The following is a 21,064-nucleotide window of genomic DNA, read 5'->3' as shown; positions in this document are numbered from 1 at the left end:
TACATATTCGATATTTTCAGCAAGACAGTGCATCGCCTCATTACGGATTGCAAGTTTGTGAGTTTCTAAATGACTAAAATGACCAGTTTAGTGATTGGATAGGGAGAAGAGACACAATTGAATGGCCCGCGCGTTCGCCAGATTTGACGCCCTATGATTTTGCCTTGTGGGGAGTACTGAAAGATAAAGTTTTTGCCAATTTGGAGTTCTTCGTGCCAACTTGGAAGTCTGTAGAAAGACTTGTTTTACTGTGTATAAACGTTGCCAAAAATGTATTGATGAAGGTGGTTTACATTTTGAACATAAAGTGTAAATCATGCACTTCTTTGCATGAAAACGTTTTTTTGTTACTTCAGTTATTTTTGCTTTAATTAATATACATAACGGTTAACTGACTTTTGGTCCACCCGGTATAAACAGTTTGGTTTCTTTTTGATTTAGAGGTGTTCAGGTAGCTACACTGAAGAAGTATAGGGAGAGAAACAGCTGTCTAGCGATGCTGAACCGCCTCTGAATCGAAAGGAAACATAATCTGTCTTTCACTTTCATATTCATTTAATAAGTACCTATTTAATTTATTTTTCTCTGTATATTATGAATTAATTATATTTTTAATTTCACAGATTTCGGTTAGAATATCACCTAATGGTACAATCGACCTGGATGATCGATTTAAGTCTATATGGTCACCAACAACTCATTGGATAAGAGCATTGCGCCTCTCTGATGATTGCCATAGTTATAACTTACAACTTAAGCTTTACAAAAGCTCAACTGTGAAAATAGATAGTAATGAACCACCAAAACTTATTTTACAAGCAATACGGCCCATTGAAATGGGCCAAGAATTATTATTGTGGTTTTCAGAAGATATTCTGGCGATGTTGCAGATGACTTTTTTAACTCCTGCTAATATACAAGGTACGTTATACATTTATTTCCTACTATGTTTATTTTTTACTGCTTACCAAAAAAAAAATAAGTTAAATTGTTTACATATTTATTTATATTAGCCCAGTAAATGAACGGGAAATACGGCGAGACCCTGTAAGTTTCGGGGTCAACTCCGAATTGCATGAAAATTTGGCTGTAGGTTCTACTTAACCTCCACTTCAATGTTGAACTTGTGCTGTTGGTTGCTTTTACTTGGAGAGTGACATTCACCCCTTCTCGGGGTTGAAAAAACGCGCGTTTAAAATAAGTCCTGAAATAGATAAACTGGCTAATTCTAAGCAACTTTTGTTCTAGAGATTTTTTTAAGTCAATACTTTTCGAGTAATTTGCGATTGAAAATGTTTATTTTTTGACAAAAAAAAAAACAAGTTTTTAAGCGGTTTTTCGCAAACAACTCAAAAAGTTAATATTTTATAGAAAAAATATTCTTATGAAAAATGTACCTTATAAAAAATGAAAAAAATTGTGAATTGACTTCATTAAAGTCCATAAACCTAGAAAAAGCAAAGTTATAGCTCATGCAAAATACGTTCTTATGCGTCAAATTCCAAATCGAGTATATCAACTTGAAATAACCAAAATATTAAGCAGTTTTCGGGAAAAGTTTATTAAAACTATTTAAAGTGTTCAACATAGTTATTTATGAAACAGTTCGTGAAGTATGCTTTTTGCGAACGCACACGATTTTTAGAGCACGAGCGACAACGGAGCGAGTGCTATAAATCGCGTAAGTTCGCAAAAAGTACTTCACGCACAGTTTCATACAATATTTTATCTACGATAAACAAATAATAAAAAAGCTGTAACTCTTCGTCACTGAAATTGAAAATGGTTATTAATTTTTGATTTACATTTACTCTGTGTGGAGTATGAAGGGAACCATTATTGTTGGAACTTTACCGCGCTGAGCAGATGGGACGTGAATTGCAAATTGTAGAATTCCCTCATCTTCCTTAGTCTCAGCATCCGTATGGCTTGCAAATTGTAGAAGCCTCGGAGGTGTAACCAGAGAAGGTTCCCATTGTTTTCATTCTGGTGGGGTGTAGAATAGCATTATGTTGTTTTATATGCCATTAGAGTGAAAACTTAGTCTTTTTGCTAGCAGTTGCCGCTAGGGCATCTATGCCATTTCGTTCGTTGCAATCCGGGACTGCACGCTGGGGTTTGTTTTGGTTGGATCGGGGAGAGCAGCATATGTGCCTCCTGATGAGAGACTAATAAGTTTCGAAACCGGTAGGGGTGCTTGCAGCACTCTCTGATTGGACTAGAATATGGTTCGGCTGTGTTTTCGTTTTGCAACGAAATTGAAAGTGGTTATTGATTTTTGATTATAGAAGTTCTTAGGGATTTCCGGCCCTCGCTAATAACGTAATCTTTCATTCTGCATTAAAAATTTTCAAAAATACTTATTAGTTTTCTCAGGATTCGAAAAAAATGAATCCCCATTTGAATAGCATTGCAGCCGAAAATACGTATCCATCCCCTTAAACAAGTCACTAATCACGAGTACATAGAATACAACCTTTGAACAGCCATATCTGAAACAATTTTTGTCTTACAGAAAATCAAAACAAAACTAGTTTGCTTATAAAAGCAAAATCTACATTTTTTACTTTTTAAGTTATTTTGAAAAAAAAAGCATTTTTCCAAAATTTGTAGAAAATTTTTTTCTTACTATAAAACCAATTTTTTTTTTAAATTAGCCCTTCGAACCGGTTAAACTTAGATATTATATAAATAATACACATCTACATATTAAATGGTAAATCTATAATGATTAATTTTATTTAGAGTGCTAAATAGGGGGAGATTTTCACGTTTTTTTTACCAAAAAAGGGGAAACTTTGATTTGAGCGTAACTCGTTTAGTTTTGATGCTAGAAACTTTTATAAAAAAAAATAAACAAGCCTTTTGTTTAAACAATTTCAATAATTTTAATATTTGTTTCCGAAAATTGCTTAATTTTTTGGTTATTTACAGTTGAAATATTCGATTTGGAATTTGACGAATAAAAACATATTTTTCATGAGCTACAACTTTGCTTTTACTGGGTTTATTGACTTCATTACTACACAATTTTTTTCGTTTATTTATAATCTACATTTTTTCTAGGATCATTTTTTCGATAAAATATTTACTTTTTTGAGTTATTTGCGAAAAACCGCCTAAAACGTGTTTTTTTGTCGAAAAATAAACATTTGCATTCGCAAATAACTCGAAAAGTTATTTGCGATTAAATAATTATTATAAAGTCGTTCCAGGAACGCAAATCACAAATATTGGCAATATTATTTTAATGTCTTTTACTTTAAAATGTATAGGTAATATATCTCTGAATTGCCGATATAAATGAGTTTTTTATTGAATAAATTATTAGAAGAATTTTTTACTAAGCAACAACATTTTTGTTTAATTCGACATCCGATTTGGACGTCGAAACGTTAATAAAATCATTTTTTTAGTTAAATTGTGGCTTATTTCCCATTTAGATTAGTTGATTATCTCAAAAAGTATTGACTTAAATAAAAAAACTCTGCAGAAAATGATTAAAACCACCCAGTTTATCCATTTCCGGACTTATTTTAAAAGCACTTTTTTTCACCCCCGAGAAGGGGTGATTTTAACCCTCCAAATAAAAGCAACCAACGGCATAAGTTCAACTTTTAAGTATTCTTTAAGAATGTTCCCTACACAAATCCGAGGGGTTCCTGGCGAAATTTTTGGTTAGAAGGTTCAACAATCACCTTTTTTGCTCCGGAAAATATTTTTTTTAGGTTTTTAGGTTATTGTGAACAGTTTCTTGTCATTTTACATTAAGACATTTTATTAAGAATGGCCCAAAAAATTTAATATTTTTTTACGGAGCAAAGCAAGGTTATTGTTGAAATTTATTTTAAAAAAATATTTAAACAATTTTTGCCGAAAAATTTCGTTAGGCGCCCTCCTGACTTGTTTAAATGGGACAGAGGGGAAACAGGAATCCGAAAATAAACCGGACTATTATCGATTAGAAGATATTATAATATGTGATAGACTACAAAAAAAGTATTAATAATTTCCGTAAATCTGAAAAACATTTTGATGAATAAATTCAAAATTGCCGCCAGACACAACAAAAATAAATATATAGAAATTTATAAACAAAACTTGACAAGTTAAACTCAAATATTAACATCAATAGAAAGACGAATAACTGTCTGATAGTTATGTTTACTATCTGATCATCTGATTAACAATTATTTAAAGTATTTTGCTCTTTAGTTTGACCAATAATATCGTCCGATAATATTGTTACCTATTAGCAAATAAATTATCTCAACTATAATTTTATACTGAATTACTGAATACAATAATTATTTATATTCAGCCTACTTGAAAAATCGTTACTTTTGTAATTTTGTTCATTATTAAAATAAATGTACTGTAACGTTCATGTTTTCTTTGGAAAAAATTTCTCACTTGTGTTCAAAATTTTTCTGATGGGTGAAAGGAGTGTGTAACGTTACAAACGTCACATCTTTGTTATTTTATTTTTAAATAATTATGTCAATTTATTTTCTTTAATTTACATTATCTTTACTGATATCCTTTTACTCACCGTATTATATTGATTATTATTACCTTACTTTAGGTACTCGTTATCTAGAGTCCCAACGTGGGGCGCCAGAGAAGCGAAGCACGATAGACTACCCCAGATAATTGAAATACTATTGGAAAATAATATTTCAACCAACCAAGATAGCTATCGCTCACCTTGGCCTAGCTCAGTCTCCCAAGGAGTGTGTTCGTCTTGTCCTAATCTTAAATACTTATGAACTATGAAAATTCAGAATGGAAGCAAACAAAACAATATTTTAACTAATCAAGTTTATTGTTCAATAAAGATATAATAAAAATATGACTTAGTAAATGCATTAACAAATATATTTAAATTCTTGCCAAAAACTAACAATTTCTGGATTATACTTATGGCGTTTGGTATTCAGTGGTAACTTCTTGATGTCGAATGGTTTAGCTGTCGACTTGGTGTAGACCTGGGCAGATGTTGTGGCCCTAGGTCACTCCAGTTCTAGTTTGATGGTTGTCTAGCTGTGGCAACTACAGATGGTGGATAGCTGCTGAATGCATCTTGTTGTCGTTCTTAGCCTTAAAGTGATAAAAATTTATTTATTCCCAAAAACTAGAAGATATACACGACAGAAACACGACCCGACACAGAGAGGACAAAAAGATTGCTCGAAACAGCGGAGATGAAAACCCTTCGAAAAATCGATGGTAAGACTCTATGGGACAGAGCTAGAAGTAGAGATATACGACGGAGATGCAAGGTGTATAACATTAATAACTGGGTAAGAAACAGAAAAATAGAATGGAATGACCACATAAGCCGAATGACAACAAATAGGGTAGTCAAGACAAAGAGAGACGGTTCCTCAATAGAAAGACGATCAGTGGGAAGACCACGAAAACGATGGAACGACAACTTACTAGAGGCACATTAAAAAACAGACAGAGTCATGTCTATATAAAAAGAAGAAAAAGAAGAAGAACTAGAAGACAAAACACATATCAACCATCAAGAAATAAAAAACAAAAATGTACCTCTGCCAAATAGTATCCAAAAACTAGCAATTGGCAAAGTAATAAAATAAAATTAATACTGACGGGACTAGTTAAATAATTTGATTACTAAACGCATATTAATAGATGAAAATGAAATATTCAAAATTAAGATATCAAGACACGTGGAGAGTCGAGGTTAAGTATAGAAACAAGAAAGGTTATAAAAAATTAATACAGGCTTAGAAAATTTTTTACAGTGATGGTTAAAAAATTACCCCGAGAGAATTAGTCTAGGCGCCAAATAGAGTTCACCGTGTTCTTTTCAATTCTGATGAACAAACTCAACGGTTTCATATGGATTTTTGGCTGCTGATTACGAATTTCGAGGGTGGAATTCGATCCGAGTGATCAAAAAATTGTTATAAACAATTTAATTGTTTATAAATGGTTTATAAGGCTCTGACTCATAAACTAAAAGAGATAAAACATAATGTTTTAAATAAAATTTGTGCGTTAATAAAAAACGAAGAAAAAAACGTATACTAAACTTAAATCCAACAATTAGAACTCAAGATATTGTAAAATTAGTGCACAGTGCAAATTGCAAAGTAAGTATTTTTCGAAGCTTTATCGATCGTAACTCGGCTTCTACGCATGAAAATGAGCCTTAGAAGGTCTCATTTTAAAGTTTAATGAATATGCTTCCAAACAAAGTTAGTTAAATTACTTTGTCTTCATTTGTTTTAAAGTTATATCCGTTTGAAGTTAAAATTTTCTTAAAAAATTGCACATTCATTTGTTTATAAGGGTTTCAAGCAAATTTGAACTGTAAACATTTATACTTTAATTAACTATAATGATAAAAGAACTCAAAAGGAACATTTTGAGCTTAAGAAAATGTTCGTATGTTTATTTTTGGCCAAGATATCGATATTTTAATAGCGCGCTCTGAGACGCGAGATGTGCTCACCACGTAAAGGTTCACGCGCTAACTTCTCGATGCAAATTATAATATCTATGTATACAGAGAGAGTCTGTAATTTGGAATAAATTCAATATCTCAAATACTAATTGTTTTATTGAAAAATGCTCAGACCCGTCGATTAGTATTTTAAATTGTCATTTTTGACATATAATAATAATGTATACAGGGTGTCCCAATTTAGAAATATGATGTCATCGTTGATTTTCTTAACTGGCAACACTGTCATTTTAATAGCTATTTTAATGGGGTGTGTAAAGTTATACATAACCGCAAAATATTAAATTTTTATTCTCTACCATTTACAAGATAATAAAAAATATCAAAGTTATGTCTTTAATTTGGAATAAATTCAATAATTCAAATACTAATTGTTTTTTTGAAAAATACTCAGACCCGTCGATTACTATTTCAAATTGTCATTTTTAACATACAATAATAATGTATACAGTGTGTCCCAGTTTAGAGATATAAGGTCATCGTTGATTTTCTTAAATAGCAACACTGTCATTTTGATAGCTATTTTGATACGGTGTGTAAAGTTATACATAATTGCAAAATTTCAAATTTTTATTCCCTACATTTACGTGATAATAAAAAATAACAAAGTTATGGAAAACAAGTATGTAATCAAATAATAATTGAATTTAATTATTTCAATTAAGAAAATGCTCATAATGTTGCCCTCATTTATTGTCAAATAGTCAATGGGCAACATTATGAGCATTTGCTTAATTGAAACAATTAAATTCAATTATTATTAATTTGATGATGTACCTACTTGTCTTTCATAATTTATTTTTTATTATCTTGTAAATGTTAGCGAATTAAAATTTGAAATTTTGCAGTTATGTATAACTTTACATACCCTATCAAAGTAGCTATCAAAATGACAGTATTGCCATTTAATAAAATCAACGATGACGTCATATCTCTAAATTGGGACACCCTGTATATATTATTATTGTATTTCAAAAATGACAATTTGAAATACTAATCGATGGGTCTGAGCATTTTTCAAAAAAACAATTAGTTTTTGAATTATTGAATTTATTCCAAATTACAGACATAACTTTGTTATTATTTATTATCTTTTAAATGGTAGAGAATAAAAATTTGATATTTTGCAGATATGTATAACTTTACACACCCTATCAAAATAGCTATCAAAATGACAGTGTTGCCATTTAAGAAAATCAACGATGACGTCATATCTCTAAATTGGGTCACCCTGTATACATTATTATTGTATGTCAAAACGGACAATTTGAAATACCAATAACTAAAAAGTAAGTTGATATTATTTATTAATACTATTTTTACAAACATTATCTTTCATGCATCTGCATCGAGATATACAGAGAATCTCAGCTTTTTTACATCTGCATAAGTTCTTAGAGCTATTTTTACAGTTACATGGTGGTACTAAGTCTGTTCTTGTAGGCAGTAAAACTAAAACTTTCTGAGCCTTCAGAGTCTAATTATCTATATGATATCTATATGAAGTGGATCTAGTTCTTTTGCAACATCAGAAGGCACGTAAATTGTGTGTATGCCGCCATAACATAAATGCTCGTCTTATATGCAATGATGATGCTGTAAAAGAACTCGATTTATTTTTATATGGATATCACATATTGGCTCATTTGCATGCGTAGAAGCCGAGTTACGATCGATAAAGCGTCGAAAAATACTTACATACTTGACTGTGAGCTAATTTTGCGCCTCATAGCGCGCCATTAAAAGATCGATATCTTGACCAAAAATAAACTTACGAACATTTTAAAAAGCTCAAAATGTTCCTTTTGAGTTTTTCTATCATTATTGTTAACTAAAGTATAAATGTTTACAGACCAAATTTACTTGAAACCCTTATAAACAAATTAATGAACAATTTTTTAAAGAAAATTATAACTTCAAACTGGTATAACTTAAAAAAAATAAAGATAAAGTAACTTAACAAACTTTGTTTGAAATCCTATTAAAGAAGCTTTAAAATGAGGCCTTCTAGGTCTCATTTTCATGTGTAGAAGCTGAGTTACGATCGATAAAGCTTCGAAAAATACTTATTTTGCAATTTGCAATTTGCATTGTGCACTAATTTTACAATATCTTGAGTTCTAACTGTTGGATTTAAGTTTAGTAAACGTTTTTTTATTCGTTTTTTATTAGCGAACAAATTTTATTTGAAACATTCTTTTTTACCCCTTTTAGTTTATGAGCCAGAGCCTTATAAACAATTTATAAACAATTAAATTGTTTATAACAATTTTTTGACCACTCGGATCGAAATCCACCCTCGAAATTCGTAATCAGCAGCCAAAAATCCATAAGAAACCGTTGAGTTTGTCCATCAGAATTGAAAAGGACACGGTGATCCCTCTGGCGCCTAGACTAAATATGAAAGTCTGGAAATAAATGAAGGTGCTATGGGCTCATCTCTTTAAATAAATTAATTTTACCACCTCCTACCTCCATTGTGAGAATTGTCACTGTCATCGAAATGACATTTAAAATGACGACCACATAGGTATGAAGTAATGAACACAGGACACATGGTTAGATGAGATTCTTAAATGTAAAGAGAGTTGCCTATAGAACGGGCGCCAAACAGGTTTTTAACGAGAAAACAAGTTAAACGAATACAGAAGATAATTATTAATGAAATATTAAAGAAAATGAAGTGAAATAATTATTTAAAAATAAAATAGCAAAGATGTGACGTTTGTAGCGATACAGTACTACTGAACTCAAAGAATTCAAGAACTCAAAGAGTAGGTACTTCTGATATTTCTGGTTGTGAAAAACATTTGAAAATAAATAGTTCGTTAAGTTTTGATCCTTATTCTCTGTATCAAATGTTAATTTGAAGTTAAAATACACTTTAAAAAAGTAATGTATGAAATAATTAACTTTTCAGGTCAAAAAAAGTATGTTTGCAACAGATGTTCCACGCTCTACGAATCTCCAAATCCTTTAAAACTACACATTACACTAGGATGTGGAAAGATGTCTATTTCAACTCTTTGGGAAAGACTTTCTAATGCTTTGAATGAATCCCGTCAGACATTTGAAAAAGAAGACACTTTTAACGTCCAGTTGAACCTTAAACATCAATCAGTTAAACAAAAGTCTGCTATTGACTTGACAAAATATGCAGAAAATGTGATGCCCTTGGAACATAGACTTTATAGACCTTACGAAAAAGAGCCGAGTGCTTTTAAACCATTTAAGAAAGATGAAAATTCCTCTCAGGCTTTTGATGAGTACTCCAAGGTAAATAATAGAAATAATATTGCTATATATTATTGTCGTAAGTAAAATTAGTAACGTGCCGTTTGCTGATCTAATCAAGATAGACAAGAAGTAATCAGATCAGTGTTGCCAATCGGCGGATAATTATCCGATTTGCATACCTTTTTGAGAGTTGTCGTATCTTCTTCCTATCTTTAAATAAATCGGATATTTGCGTATATTTTCAGTGTATCTACCATCTACTAAAACTTTCTCATCCATATATTCCCAACACCAACAACACAATAATTTTCTTTGGTTCCACCCAAATTTTTATACTGGATGAATGTTAGTGACATCCGATACTTTTCATCTTTTGACAAAAGGAACATATGCCAATTCTTTTGTTTAGAATTTAAATGCACAAGTGCGTCCACTTAAGGCATACTAATCCAATTCAAATTTCAAAAACCGTCTGCCGTCCGATGTTATTTATGAGTTTTTAGTTTTTAGTCTTTAAACTTATGAAAGCTAATTCAGGCACGATTTAGTTTTATTTTCATTTTCTGTAGTGCAGTGCTTAAGTAAACGTATGTTGAAATAAGTTTCGGTTTGTGAAAATACTTTCCGGCACAGAAACGTCACTTTTCGGCACACTACTCTCAGTTATTCTGTGAGAAAATATTAAGTTTGTTAACATAAAATTGTGCAGAAAAATGCATTTGGAATAGTGGTTGTAGAAAATTCTACTTATTTGAAACTAGTAATATCTAGATATCTACTAATTAACTCAAAAATTCTTCAAATTTTTTGCCTATAAAAATTATTTAGTCGGGCATTAAACGTTGAACGCACCACGGGTATTATGGATAATAACCTTGATATCTTAATAACTGTCAAATACATTTCTATTGTTTTAGTTGTAATAAATCTTTAGTTGTTAAAAGAGCGTAGGCGCAAAATTTTGGACCAATAATCTTTAAAAGTATTCATTTTCTTCGAATCCTGAGAAAACTGATAAATATTTTTGAAAAATTTGAACGCAGAATGAAAGATTACACTATTACCGAGGGCCAAAAGTCCCTTAGAATAAACAAAATATTTCTTTTAAATGAGATATTTGAAATTAAAAATCACACTCAATATTCTCTTTTCCTTTCAGCCCTGTAACTTATTAGAATAAAAATTATAGAAGTCTTCAGGGACTTTCGTCCCTCGGTAATAATGTAATATTTCATTCTGCGTTTAAATTTTTAAATAATACTTATTAGCTTTCTCAGGACTCGAAAAAAATATTGCATTTTAAAAGCATTGACCAGAAATTTTGCGCCTATGCTATTAATGTAGCTGTGTTTTTTTTATATTGATTTATTTATTATTTATTTTTCTAGTACCTAGTTTTAGGTAGTTATTACGTTTTAATAAAATAATATTTAAAAGTGTTTTATTTAACTTAAATAATTATAATAAATATAACGATCCAAATAATGAAATATTTAGATTTATTTATTTATTTAGAAGTTAACACTTACGATAATACAAAATACGAATAATATAATAATTGTAAGTAAATAGTATTTACATACATGAATTAGGTAATCAGCTAGGATACGAGATTTTCATCTATAAACGAAAATTTTTAAACTGTGAAACAGAGAATCCAGTAGATTAAAGGGCCGGTTGTTCGAACGCTACTCAGAAATGGAATCAACTGATCATTATCAAATATTTAATTACTGTCAATGTCAACTTTGATTGGGTTGCTGAAAACATAATTGATTACAATTATGAGATTAATTGATTAATTAATAAATTATGATAAATGTTGTTACGTTAATTGATAATTAATAATTAATTAATCAATTAATTATGTTAATTATCATAATGGTAATTGACTACAGTCAACTGATTGGCGTACGAACAACGGATTTTATTATTTGATGGTTGTTAAGGGGACTAAAAGAATAACATTGGCAACATTGATTTTAATAACAGAATAATTTTTGATCTAGCGTACCTTTTCGCGACAAATCGGATATTTTTCGAGCGATCATCAGATAATCTAGAATCTAGAGAAATTCGATTGGCAACACTGAATCAGATAGACAAGGAGTAATTTTGTTCTAATCTAATTGAATTAAACTGAATTTTGCATGTTGAAGCAGCCATTGTTGTTAACTACTGGTCATTTTATTCTCAGTTTCGGTTAATAGTCTCTAGCAGCCATTGATGGTAACTACTAGTAATTTTATACTTATTCTGCTATTGACTTGATAAATAGTCTTGACTTGGTTAATAGTCTCTCCATTTAAAGGTGCCGATGTATGTCACTGTTAGACAATAATAGGGTGCATCGATGATTTTTCTTAGTACCTTTTTTTGAACTCTGTATAATTTCTCTCTTGGACTTTCTAGCATACCCCTCCAGTTTTGTGCTAGAGATTCAGATAGGCTTTAATATTTGTTTATAGAAGAGCAGATTATAATATGTTGTTAGGTAACTTTGAACAATCGGCACCAACGACAACATTTTCATTTCTAAACAAGTAATTGGACTTCGTAAGTCCATGGTTTTCACCCAAAGTGATCGAAAGTATAACCGGAAGTCGATATTTGAACTCTTCGTGTAACGTTGCGTCGATTGATATAATATTTCACTAATTTTGAGTCATTTTTACTAAACTTTATGTGATAATAATTGTTTAAACGGAAGTGACTTCAAATCCGAAACTTAATATTCAAGCTCGACTTTTCAAAAAGCTTCGATTGATATATCACATATGTTCTATTTCTACGACTATAATATGGCACTTCCGGTTAGAATTTTTTAACAGGATATGATATAAAAAACCAAAATTATACACTTGTTTTCATCTTGCTAAGGCAAGTCGAGTAATATGTCGCTTATACTATTTCGGTGACTTTAAAACAGTACTTCTGATTTCAACTCAAAAACCGGAAGTCCGCGGTCAAATTTCTCATCTTTGGGTAATAAGTTTTCATTTGACACCTCATTTGTCATTCTATCTGTATTAATAAAGGAGGAGTTATATTCGCGAACGGACGGACAGACTTACAGACAGTCATAAAACCGGAAGTGTATATTTGTTCTCGCCTTGCTAAAGCGCGTCAAATAATATATCGCTTGTACTATTCAGGTGACTTTAAAACAATACTTCTGGTTGCATTTCTAAAACCGGAAATCCGAGGTCAAATTTCTCATCTTTAATACCATCCTTGGATAGATGGACAGTCATGAAACCGGAAGTATAAACACATTTGTTCTCGTCTTGCTAAGGCGCATCGCTTTTGTACTATTTAAGTGACTTTAATACAGTACTTGCGGTTGTATTTCTGAAACCAAAAGTCCTAGATCAAATTTCTAACCTTCAGTACCATCCTTGGATTATAATCTTTCATTCGATACCTCATTTGTCATTCTACCTGGTATAATGATGGAGGAGTTGTGTTTACGGACAGACAGATAGACAGACAGTTAAACGGACAGACGGACTTGAAAACAATTCAAAGTTTTCACATTTTTTTTTTTCAAAATTGAGTGAAAACAAAAATAATAAAAGCCGTTCTGCCTGGGCTAGTATGCATCGACACTAGCTACTTAAAACAGGGTTAAACAAACAATTATTGAACTTCGACCTAGCAGCTAGTACATTTTTTTATTTAATTCCAAGTTCCCCACGTTACTTTTTGACTTGAGATTTCCAGCTGACTGACATCAAGGGCCACGTTCATGTGTTGTCATGTCCGATAATTAAACTTGTTTTATTAGCAAGTGGCTCACCTTAAATCGAAATTAATGGGTGGGAATCAAATCATTATCTTTTATTAGTGATTTTATTCCTTTGACAAGTAATTTTTCACAATGCTTCGAAATAGCTGGAAGTAACGAAATACGTCTGTCTATAAGATTCCCAGGAATAGGTCATGGGATGGTTTTTTCAGTTCTTCCTCTTATAGCGCCATGCACCTATAGTGCGTTGGCGAATTATCTTACTTTGCGGTATGACAGAGCTCGTCACTGTTATTTATGCCTTTCCAGTTCTTTATTTTCCGTAGCGACGACATTTATTGTGACTTACTTTCTTACTTATTTTGAGAACTTTTCTCCTCAGTTTTCCTCGGATAATTAGTTGAATGATTGCATATATTTTTTCTCTCAGGATATCTTGATCAAGTTGAGCAATCATCTTTTAGTGCTTTTAGTATTTGCATGACTTAAGAGTATGGTATGCGGAACATTCGTTACAAGATTCGAATTTCGAGAGACTTGTAACTCATTTTATTTTAATAAAAAAAATGTTCAGCTATTTTTTCAGTTTTACTATTTTCTTTCAGATTGTGGATTATAATGTTACGCCTCCACCTACAGTACTTCCATCTTGCTTTGATTTACGTCATCAAGGATATAGCGACGAAGCTCAAATTGAAAGTCTCGTTAGCAGTTTGGGAAAGTCACGACAAGGACACATTTGTCTTTACTGTGGAAAGTGTTATTCTAGAAAATATGGATTAAAAATTCATATAAGAACTCATACTGGATACAAACCTCTGAAATGCAAATTTTGTAATAGACCCTTTGGAGATCCGAGTAATCTGAATAAACATGTAAGGCTACATGCTGAAGGAAATACGCCCTATAGGTGAGTAATATTACAAGCTTGATTAATGTCAAGCTAGTAGGTTGCTTCTATATAATCCAGATTGCCCTAGTCTGCGAATAACTGCATGGTTGTGTATTAACTACCGTTATACGAAAAGGATTTCCTTACCTTGTCTTTCAAACAAGATCCGACTGAAGAGCTAAAAATACCGAAACACCTGTCACGGAGTGGCGAGTTAGACGAGGTGTAAATATTCCCTTTCGTATATTATTTATACATTGCTTTTATCATCGTCATCATCATCATTGGCTCTATAACAGATAGTGGATCTTGGCCTGTTCTAGAATGAATCTAGATTCATTCCATCCTATCCTTCGCCTTGGTTTTTCAATTTCGTACTCTTAATACTTGTAAGTCGTCTTCCACCAGGTCATTGAATCATGATCTGAGCTTGCCTCTTCTCCTCACTCCATCCGGTCTTTGGTTATAAATTTGTTTCGACTGCTTCATGTCATTTATTCTCTCTAAGTGGCCTAGTCACCGCAGCCTTATTTATTTTGATAGAGCTACTAATACTGGGTCACTATAAAGGCGGTAAAACTCAAAATTAAAGCGGCTACGCCATAATCCGTTTTCCTGCACGCCTTTATTAATATGCCTAAGGGTAAGAACAGAACAAGTGGGTCGAGGTGGAGGTGTAGGTCGCGGTGGATGCTACTAGTTATGTCGCGGTCGATATCGACAGCACATAGCAGGGAGGTCACCTGCGCTGTCAGTCGAGCAAGAACCACTATCAAGTGAAGTAGTTTAACCTTTAACTACCCGCGCATCAAGTTATAACATAACTACACGCGTGGCGTACTTTATACGCCACACGAAAATACACTTAAAAACAGCGGATTTGTTTATTTTTTTTTTTTTAAATACACAATACTGTAAATAATCAGATCCTCCTTCTTATTTCAAAAATTTACTGAATTTAATTACTTTAGAAATTCAAAAATAAACTGAATACAAAAAATGGATTATATAAAAAGTATCAACTCAGATAGCGCAGGTAATGACAACTTGGCTTCGAACGGACCAACCACAGGGAAGCATCCTTGTAGGCCGTGCAGTAGACATTCATGTAAAACAAACTCAGTTTGTTTTCAAAAGCATCGATGTAAACCTCCTGGATGGCATCGCGCTAAACCTCCACCGCGACTTACCTGCTCTGTTCTCTTCCATTCACTACAATGTGTTTGTTTTACATGGATATTGACATCGACCGCGACCGCCACCTACAGCTTCACCGCGACCCACTTGTTCTGTTCTTACCCTAAAGATTTTACGTTCAAAACAGCCTAACCGTTCTTCATCACTTTTTATTATCGTCCACCTTTATGACGTGTAAGTAAGGACGGGCTTGATTAGCGTTCTGTATATCAATATTCATTCTTTAAACTCTTCAAAAAATAAGCTTTAAATTATTCCAATTTGCTTGGTTGATCCATATCTAATCTGATCAGAGCGTAATCTGTATGTTAGTTAGTCCAACGTTGTGGTAACTGTTAATTCTTGGTCTGCTGGTTATATGTACCTTTTGAAAGTAGTTTTGTCAGTTTTTGACTGCCTTAGAGTTTTTTTTTCTAGTTTGATTTGATCAAATATACTTCCACAAATAAGAGTCGGTAACTACGGAGCTTCCATTTTATAAAACAGTTTGTAGTATAAGGTCTACCGTGAAAGCAATTGCAGCCTGTTGGCTACAGTAAATCGTTTGTGATATCGCTCATTTACCAGAACAACGTGATATCACGAAAAGTACAATTTTACAGGAGAGCACTTTTTATGTTTCAAAAAATCATAAACTGGTAGGTAATGACTAAATTAATTTGCTTGAAATTGTAATTGGAGTATAGATTAACTAGATTAACTATTAGCTTTGAATAAAATTAATCATTTTACCCAGATTTTATCAATATACTTATAGAATTTAGACATGCAAAAAAAAATTAACATATATACCACATTCTTTCGGAAAATGTAGAAAGAAAATAATGCAATAAATTAATTTGCAACATTGTAGATGATAAAATTTTCTGGTTTTAGGTAACTAAAATAAATAAAACACATGGTCCTTATTCATAAGTTTATTGAAAGTTATAAAATATTTTAAAATAAATTGTGATAACAATCATTCATGAATATTTTTTGAACACCAGAAGTAAAATATTGCTGTAAATGATCAATTAAGTAGATCATAGTAAGCATTATGAGTATTAATAATTAAATCAACTTTCGGTATTGCTTTTAGAACTCTCTAACTCCATTCTCCATGTTTTCATCGAACTTCTATGATTTCCACGGCAAAAACCTTCATCGAAGAAATATTAGTATTTTTATTCTTTTTTTCTAAAGCTGTTTTGATTGGACGGTTGTTAATACTGAAAGTGTTTTTAAAAAAGGTTTTGCATACTCTAGTTTTCACACCAGATACAGATAAAAATAGGCATTATTATTTTTACGCTTTGGAACAACACATCCATGAGAGTCAACTTTGACATAACGATATTTTGGGACAACTGTTTCGACGTTGTTTGCTAAGAATGGACAATAATTATTGTTTTTCAATGTCCCCCAGAGCCCAGTATTGTGCTAAAAGTTGTTGCCGCTGACTCTCTGTGATTTACTTGACATTTGAATGTGCAGGTATCTTTGCATGGTGGCTTTAAAGAGCGTTCCAGAAAAATTTTACTGGATTTTGAGAATTGGTATCCTTTTCCACTATTTCTTAATATTTTAACATTTTTCTTCCATTCACTTTTCTGTTTTATTATCATATTTTCCTTTTTCGTTACTGTTTCATAGATTTCTCTCGACTCATGCCGCGTAATAGCTACACTTTTCTCTACATTAGTTGAATGTACATTTTTTAAGTTGTCCTGCAACGTTTTATCTTCGTAAGTACATTTGTATGTATGAAGTGTCAATAGTAATCGATGTAGAAGGAGGAATTTTTGTGTACTTTGTCGAATATAAAATGTTGTCACAGCAGTTTTCAATATCATCTTACTTTCAGTCTTAGGTTCTGGCTCTTCTAGTCCATAATTCGGATTTCGGATCATTGACAGAATCATCACTATCTACAAAATAAAAAAAAATATGTAGACCAGTGGAAACAGTAACAAAAATCTACTTAATTCATATTGTTATGCAATATAAAAAAACTAATAACAAACTATACTATATTCACAATCAAGATGCACTAGAAGTAAACAAACCAAGTCACGTTAACTGTTACAAGAAGCACTCCTGAATCATGACTTACAATGTATATACATTGTAAATCCCAAATGATAATTGACAAAGTTTATACATTGTAAATCATTCGGGACTTCGGGAGTGCTCCTTGTAACAGTTAACGTGTCTTGGTATGTTTATTTTTAGTACATCTTGATTGAGATTGTTGTATAACTTTACCAATAAAGTACTTACCTTCGTGGAATAACGAGATATTCTTAGTAGAACTACTTAATGATCTACTAAATGAATTGCTGCTACTTGTCGATTCGCAGCGATAATGTTTTCTGGGATTAACGACATTAATTATTTACAAAATATTTATATCAATAGCAAATAATAAAATTTATAAAATTCTCATTTACCAAAAACATTTTAAAAATCAGAATTATTGTTTAATATTAACAACCTTACTACCTAACGATCCAGCAACAGCACTCTTATGTATTTCTAATGCTAACTTGAGAATTTTGTTAGTCCGCGATCTCATCTGCAAAAATAACGCTCATTATGAATTTTTATTAGTATGTATAACGTGATATACTGACATAATAGACTGTGAGATAATATAATTTTTCTGGAAAAAGTGCACAACAACAAATAATCAAAACAAAAATATCCAGTTTATCATCAACACTGGTTCTTCTTGTGATATTACCTATGAAAAATAATATTTTTACAACAAGAACGTGATATCAATGATTATTTTTTTCACCTGTCAAATTCTGACGTTTTTACTTTTTCAGCCAATCACCACGCGTCGTTCTAGCCAATCATTGAGTGTAATACTGATAAAACAGCCTCTTCTTTGATAAAACAGTATCTTCCCTGATAAAACTTAAGGTACCCTAAAGGACATCGCACACATCTTATGGAAAATATAATGTCACTCAAATTCAATAAAATTTATACGAATAGATACGTTTTAAATTAACGGTAAAATCTTATCATTGCGCCAACTCTATATTTTCAATAATAAGAGCAGAAATTGATATAAATAAATCTGAAATCAAATGGGTACGTACATAAGTTAGAGAGAGAAAAAATATTTTAAAATACCCAAATTGTCGGTACTCCATAAATCAGCCGATTAGTTTCACTAATCCGCTTAGGCCCAGCGGGGTTTAAGCTCCTTTTGAATAGCACCCAGAGCAATAGTGACACTTTTACTGACTCCAAAAATGTGATTTCGATAAACTTTAATTGCAATTTGCGCCGTAATTAATCATAATTAAGAGTTGGCGCAATGATAAGATTTGACCGTTAATTTAAAACGTATCTATTCGTATAAATTTTATTGAATTTGAGTGACATTATATTTTCCATAAGATGTGTGCGATGTCCTTTCACATAATACGTACATACCTATAACTATAATCTATAACCTACTTAAGACATTGATCCTAGTTGTCTTAAAAATATTTCACAGATGCCCGTATTTACTGATAATACATATTGGTTCACAAAATAATCTTTTCAAATACCACTCGTCCTCTAAATTTTGCTTGATAAATTTTTTCGTTTTCATACTTAAACTTCTTTATTTAGGGTAAAATCACTCAAACAAACCGAAATGGATAAAATCACTCGTCCTAGTTTTCGTGAAAACAAAAAAATGTATCGATAAAATTCAGAGGACTCGTGGTATTACCTTCGGTAAGACTACTTCACATGTTACTGAATTTTTTCTAGATTAACGGGTCAAATACCTTTGTTACATTTTAGAAATAAAATTAAACATTTGATTGCAGCTTACCTCTGCAATAACAGGGTGGTATGGTCGTGATGTCACGTTATTTGTGAAAACAGAGAGCACTTTACCCTACGCCAAACAGATCACAACTAATATGTCACACTATTGAAAATAACGAGGTGTCCAAAAGAAACAACGCTACAAGATGAGTTGTCACATCATTTCTGTCTTTGTCCCTCCAAAGCACACTTTACTTTTAATTTAAAGATGTCATGTTTTTGCAGTATATAGAATGAAATACGGCGGATTTATTTAACGGATAATACAAAAATCAGATATTTTGAAATATCACGTTGTTCTGGTAAATGAGCGATATGTAGTTATTTTCTGACCGGCAACTGCCATGTAGCTTTGGCCAAGATAAAATACGCTTTTACGTTGTTTATATTATATCGGTCTTTTGGCAACAGTTTACTTGGATCAAGCGCCATCACCATATCAAGGTGAAACAATTCGATGGACTGCGTCTAATCCTTTTACAAATTATTTAAAAAGTAGACCACAATTTAGCAATGCAAATTTAAACAAATTGTTTATATTTTATTTAACCATTTATATACTTCATATTTTATTTTTTTAGATGTGAACTCTGCGGAAAAATTTTGGTAAGAAGACGTGACTTGGAGAGGCATTTAAAATCTAGACATATGGTAGAAACCCACCCTGGCATGAATATCATTGTCGATTCAACCGATGAAATCAAAAGTGAACCAAGTGACGAAGAATCGAAATCTATGAAATGATATTATATTTTGATAATTTCTTATAAATGTGTTTATTTGCTGATGTTTATTTTTGAAAATATAAATGTTCTGATGTTTTGGAATTATAAGTGATTTCTCTTATATTCATTTGTGTTTATGGGCTCAAAATATTGATTTGACCCAAATTACTTAAGAGCAGCCAAAGTCCGAAAATTGAATTTTTTAAGTTTTTTGGGGTATGATGTATAGTTGAAAATTATTCTCTGAAATCTTCTCTTTCCAACGAAATATAACATTTTATAGTATAAAATATCCATGATTTTTTTTTTTTTCCCTGGAAGCCGTCTGTTGTGAACCGGTTGTACTGCAGCCGCTTGGCTTATTGTACATCTTCCATTGTTTATGAAACCCATTCCAGAATTCTGGAACCCTGTACCAGCTTGTACAGGTCTAGTGGGTGGGTGCCATATAATTTTGGAGTCATTTCGATGTCTCCGAAAAGTGTTTGCCGCCTCCGATCCAATGCCTCACAGTCATGCAAAATATGGTTGACTGTTTCAGGTTCTCTCTTACAGAGTCTGCAGCTCAAGTCTCCATGAAACAGCCCCATTGTATGCAGGTGACCCTTAACTGGCGCATGTCCAGTGAGGAAACCTGTTATGACTCTGAGCTGATTCCTGCTTGTTTTCAGCAGTAACTCAGCTCTACTAGCACATGTCCGTCCGATATACATCTTGCCATGTGTTTGACCGGGTACACTCTCCCAGTGTGAGTTGTGTTGGCTTCGGATCCAGGCTTTTTTTCGTTCGCGGACGGTGCTTTTTGGCACTCCCACGGCCGGCTCTGGACCCAGGTATTTTGTAGCTGATGCTCTCTTGGCAAGTGCATCAGCTCTTTCATTGCCGTATATGCCCCGATGACTTGGAACCCATACCAGTATAACACTGTTATGTTGTGCCAGTCTATC

At 32.2% G+C, this 21,064-nt stretch overlaps 1 protein-coding gene across 1 annotated transcript in view; it reads left to right on the top strand.

The window, feature by feature from the left end:
* LOC126878796 (histone-lysine N-methyltransferase MECOM) overlaps positions 1–20,211 on the top strand; it is a 38,096-nt gene extending 17,885 nt beyond the window's left edge. The window contains exons 2-5 of the mRNA XM_050641691.1: positions 624–921; positions 9,420–9,775; positions 14,090–14,394; positions 19,974–20,211. Coding sequence (XP_050497648.1) covers positions 624–921; positions 9,420–9,775; positions 14,090–14,394; positions 19,974–20,136 — 1,122 coding nt within the window. The 3' untranslated portion in view covers positions 20,137–20,211. The remainder of the gene's footprint in view (positions 1–623; positions 922–9,419; positions 9,776–14,089; positions 14,395–19,973) is intronic.
* Positions 20,212–21,064: the final 853 nt, after the last annotated feature.

This window comes from Diabrotica virgifera, chromosome 1 (genome assembly GCF_917563875.1).
Source record: "Diabrotica virgifera virgifera chromosome 1, PGI_DIABVI_V3a".
In the NCBI taxonomy this organism is placed as follows: Eukaryota; Metazoa; Arthropoda; class Insecta; order Coleoptera; family Chrysomelidae; genus Diabrotica; species Diabrotica virgifera.
This window is presented reverse-complemented; position numbering and strand designations above follow the sequence as displayed.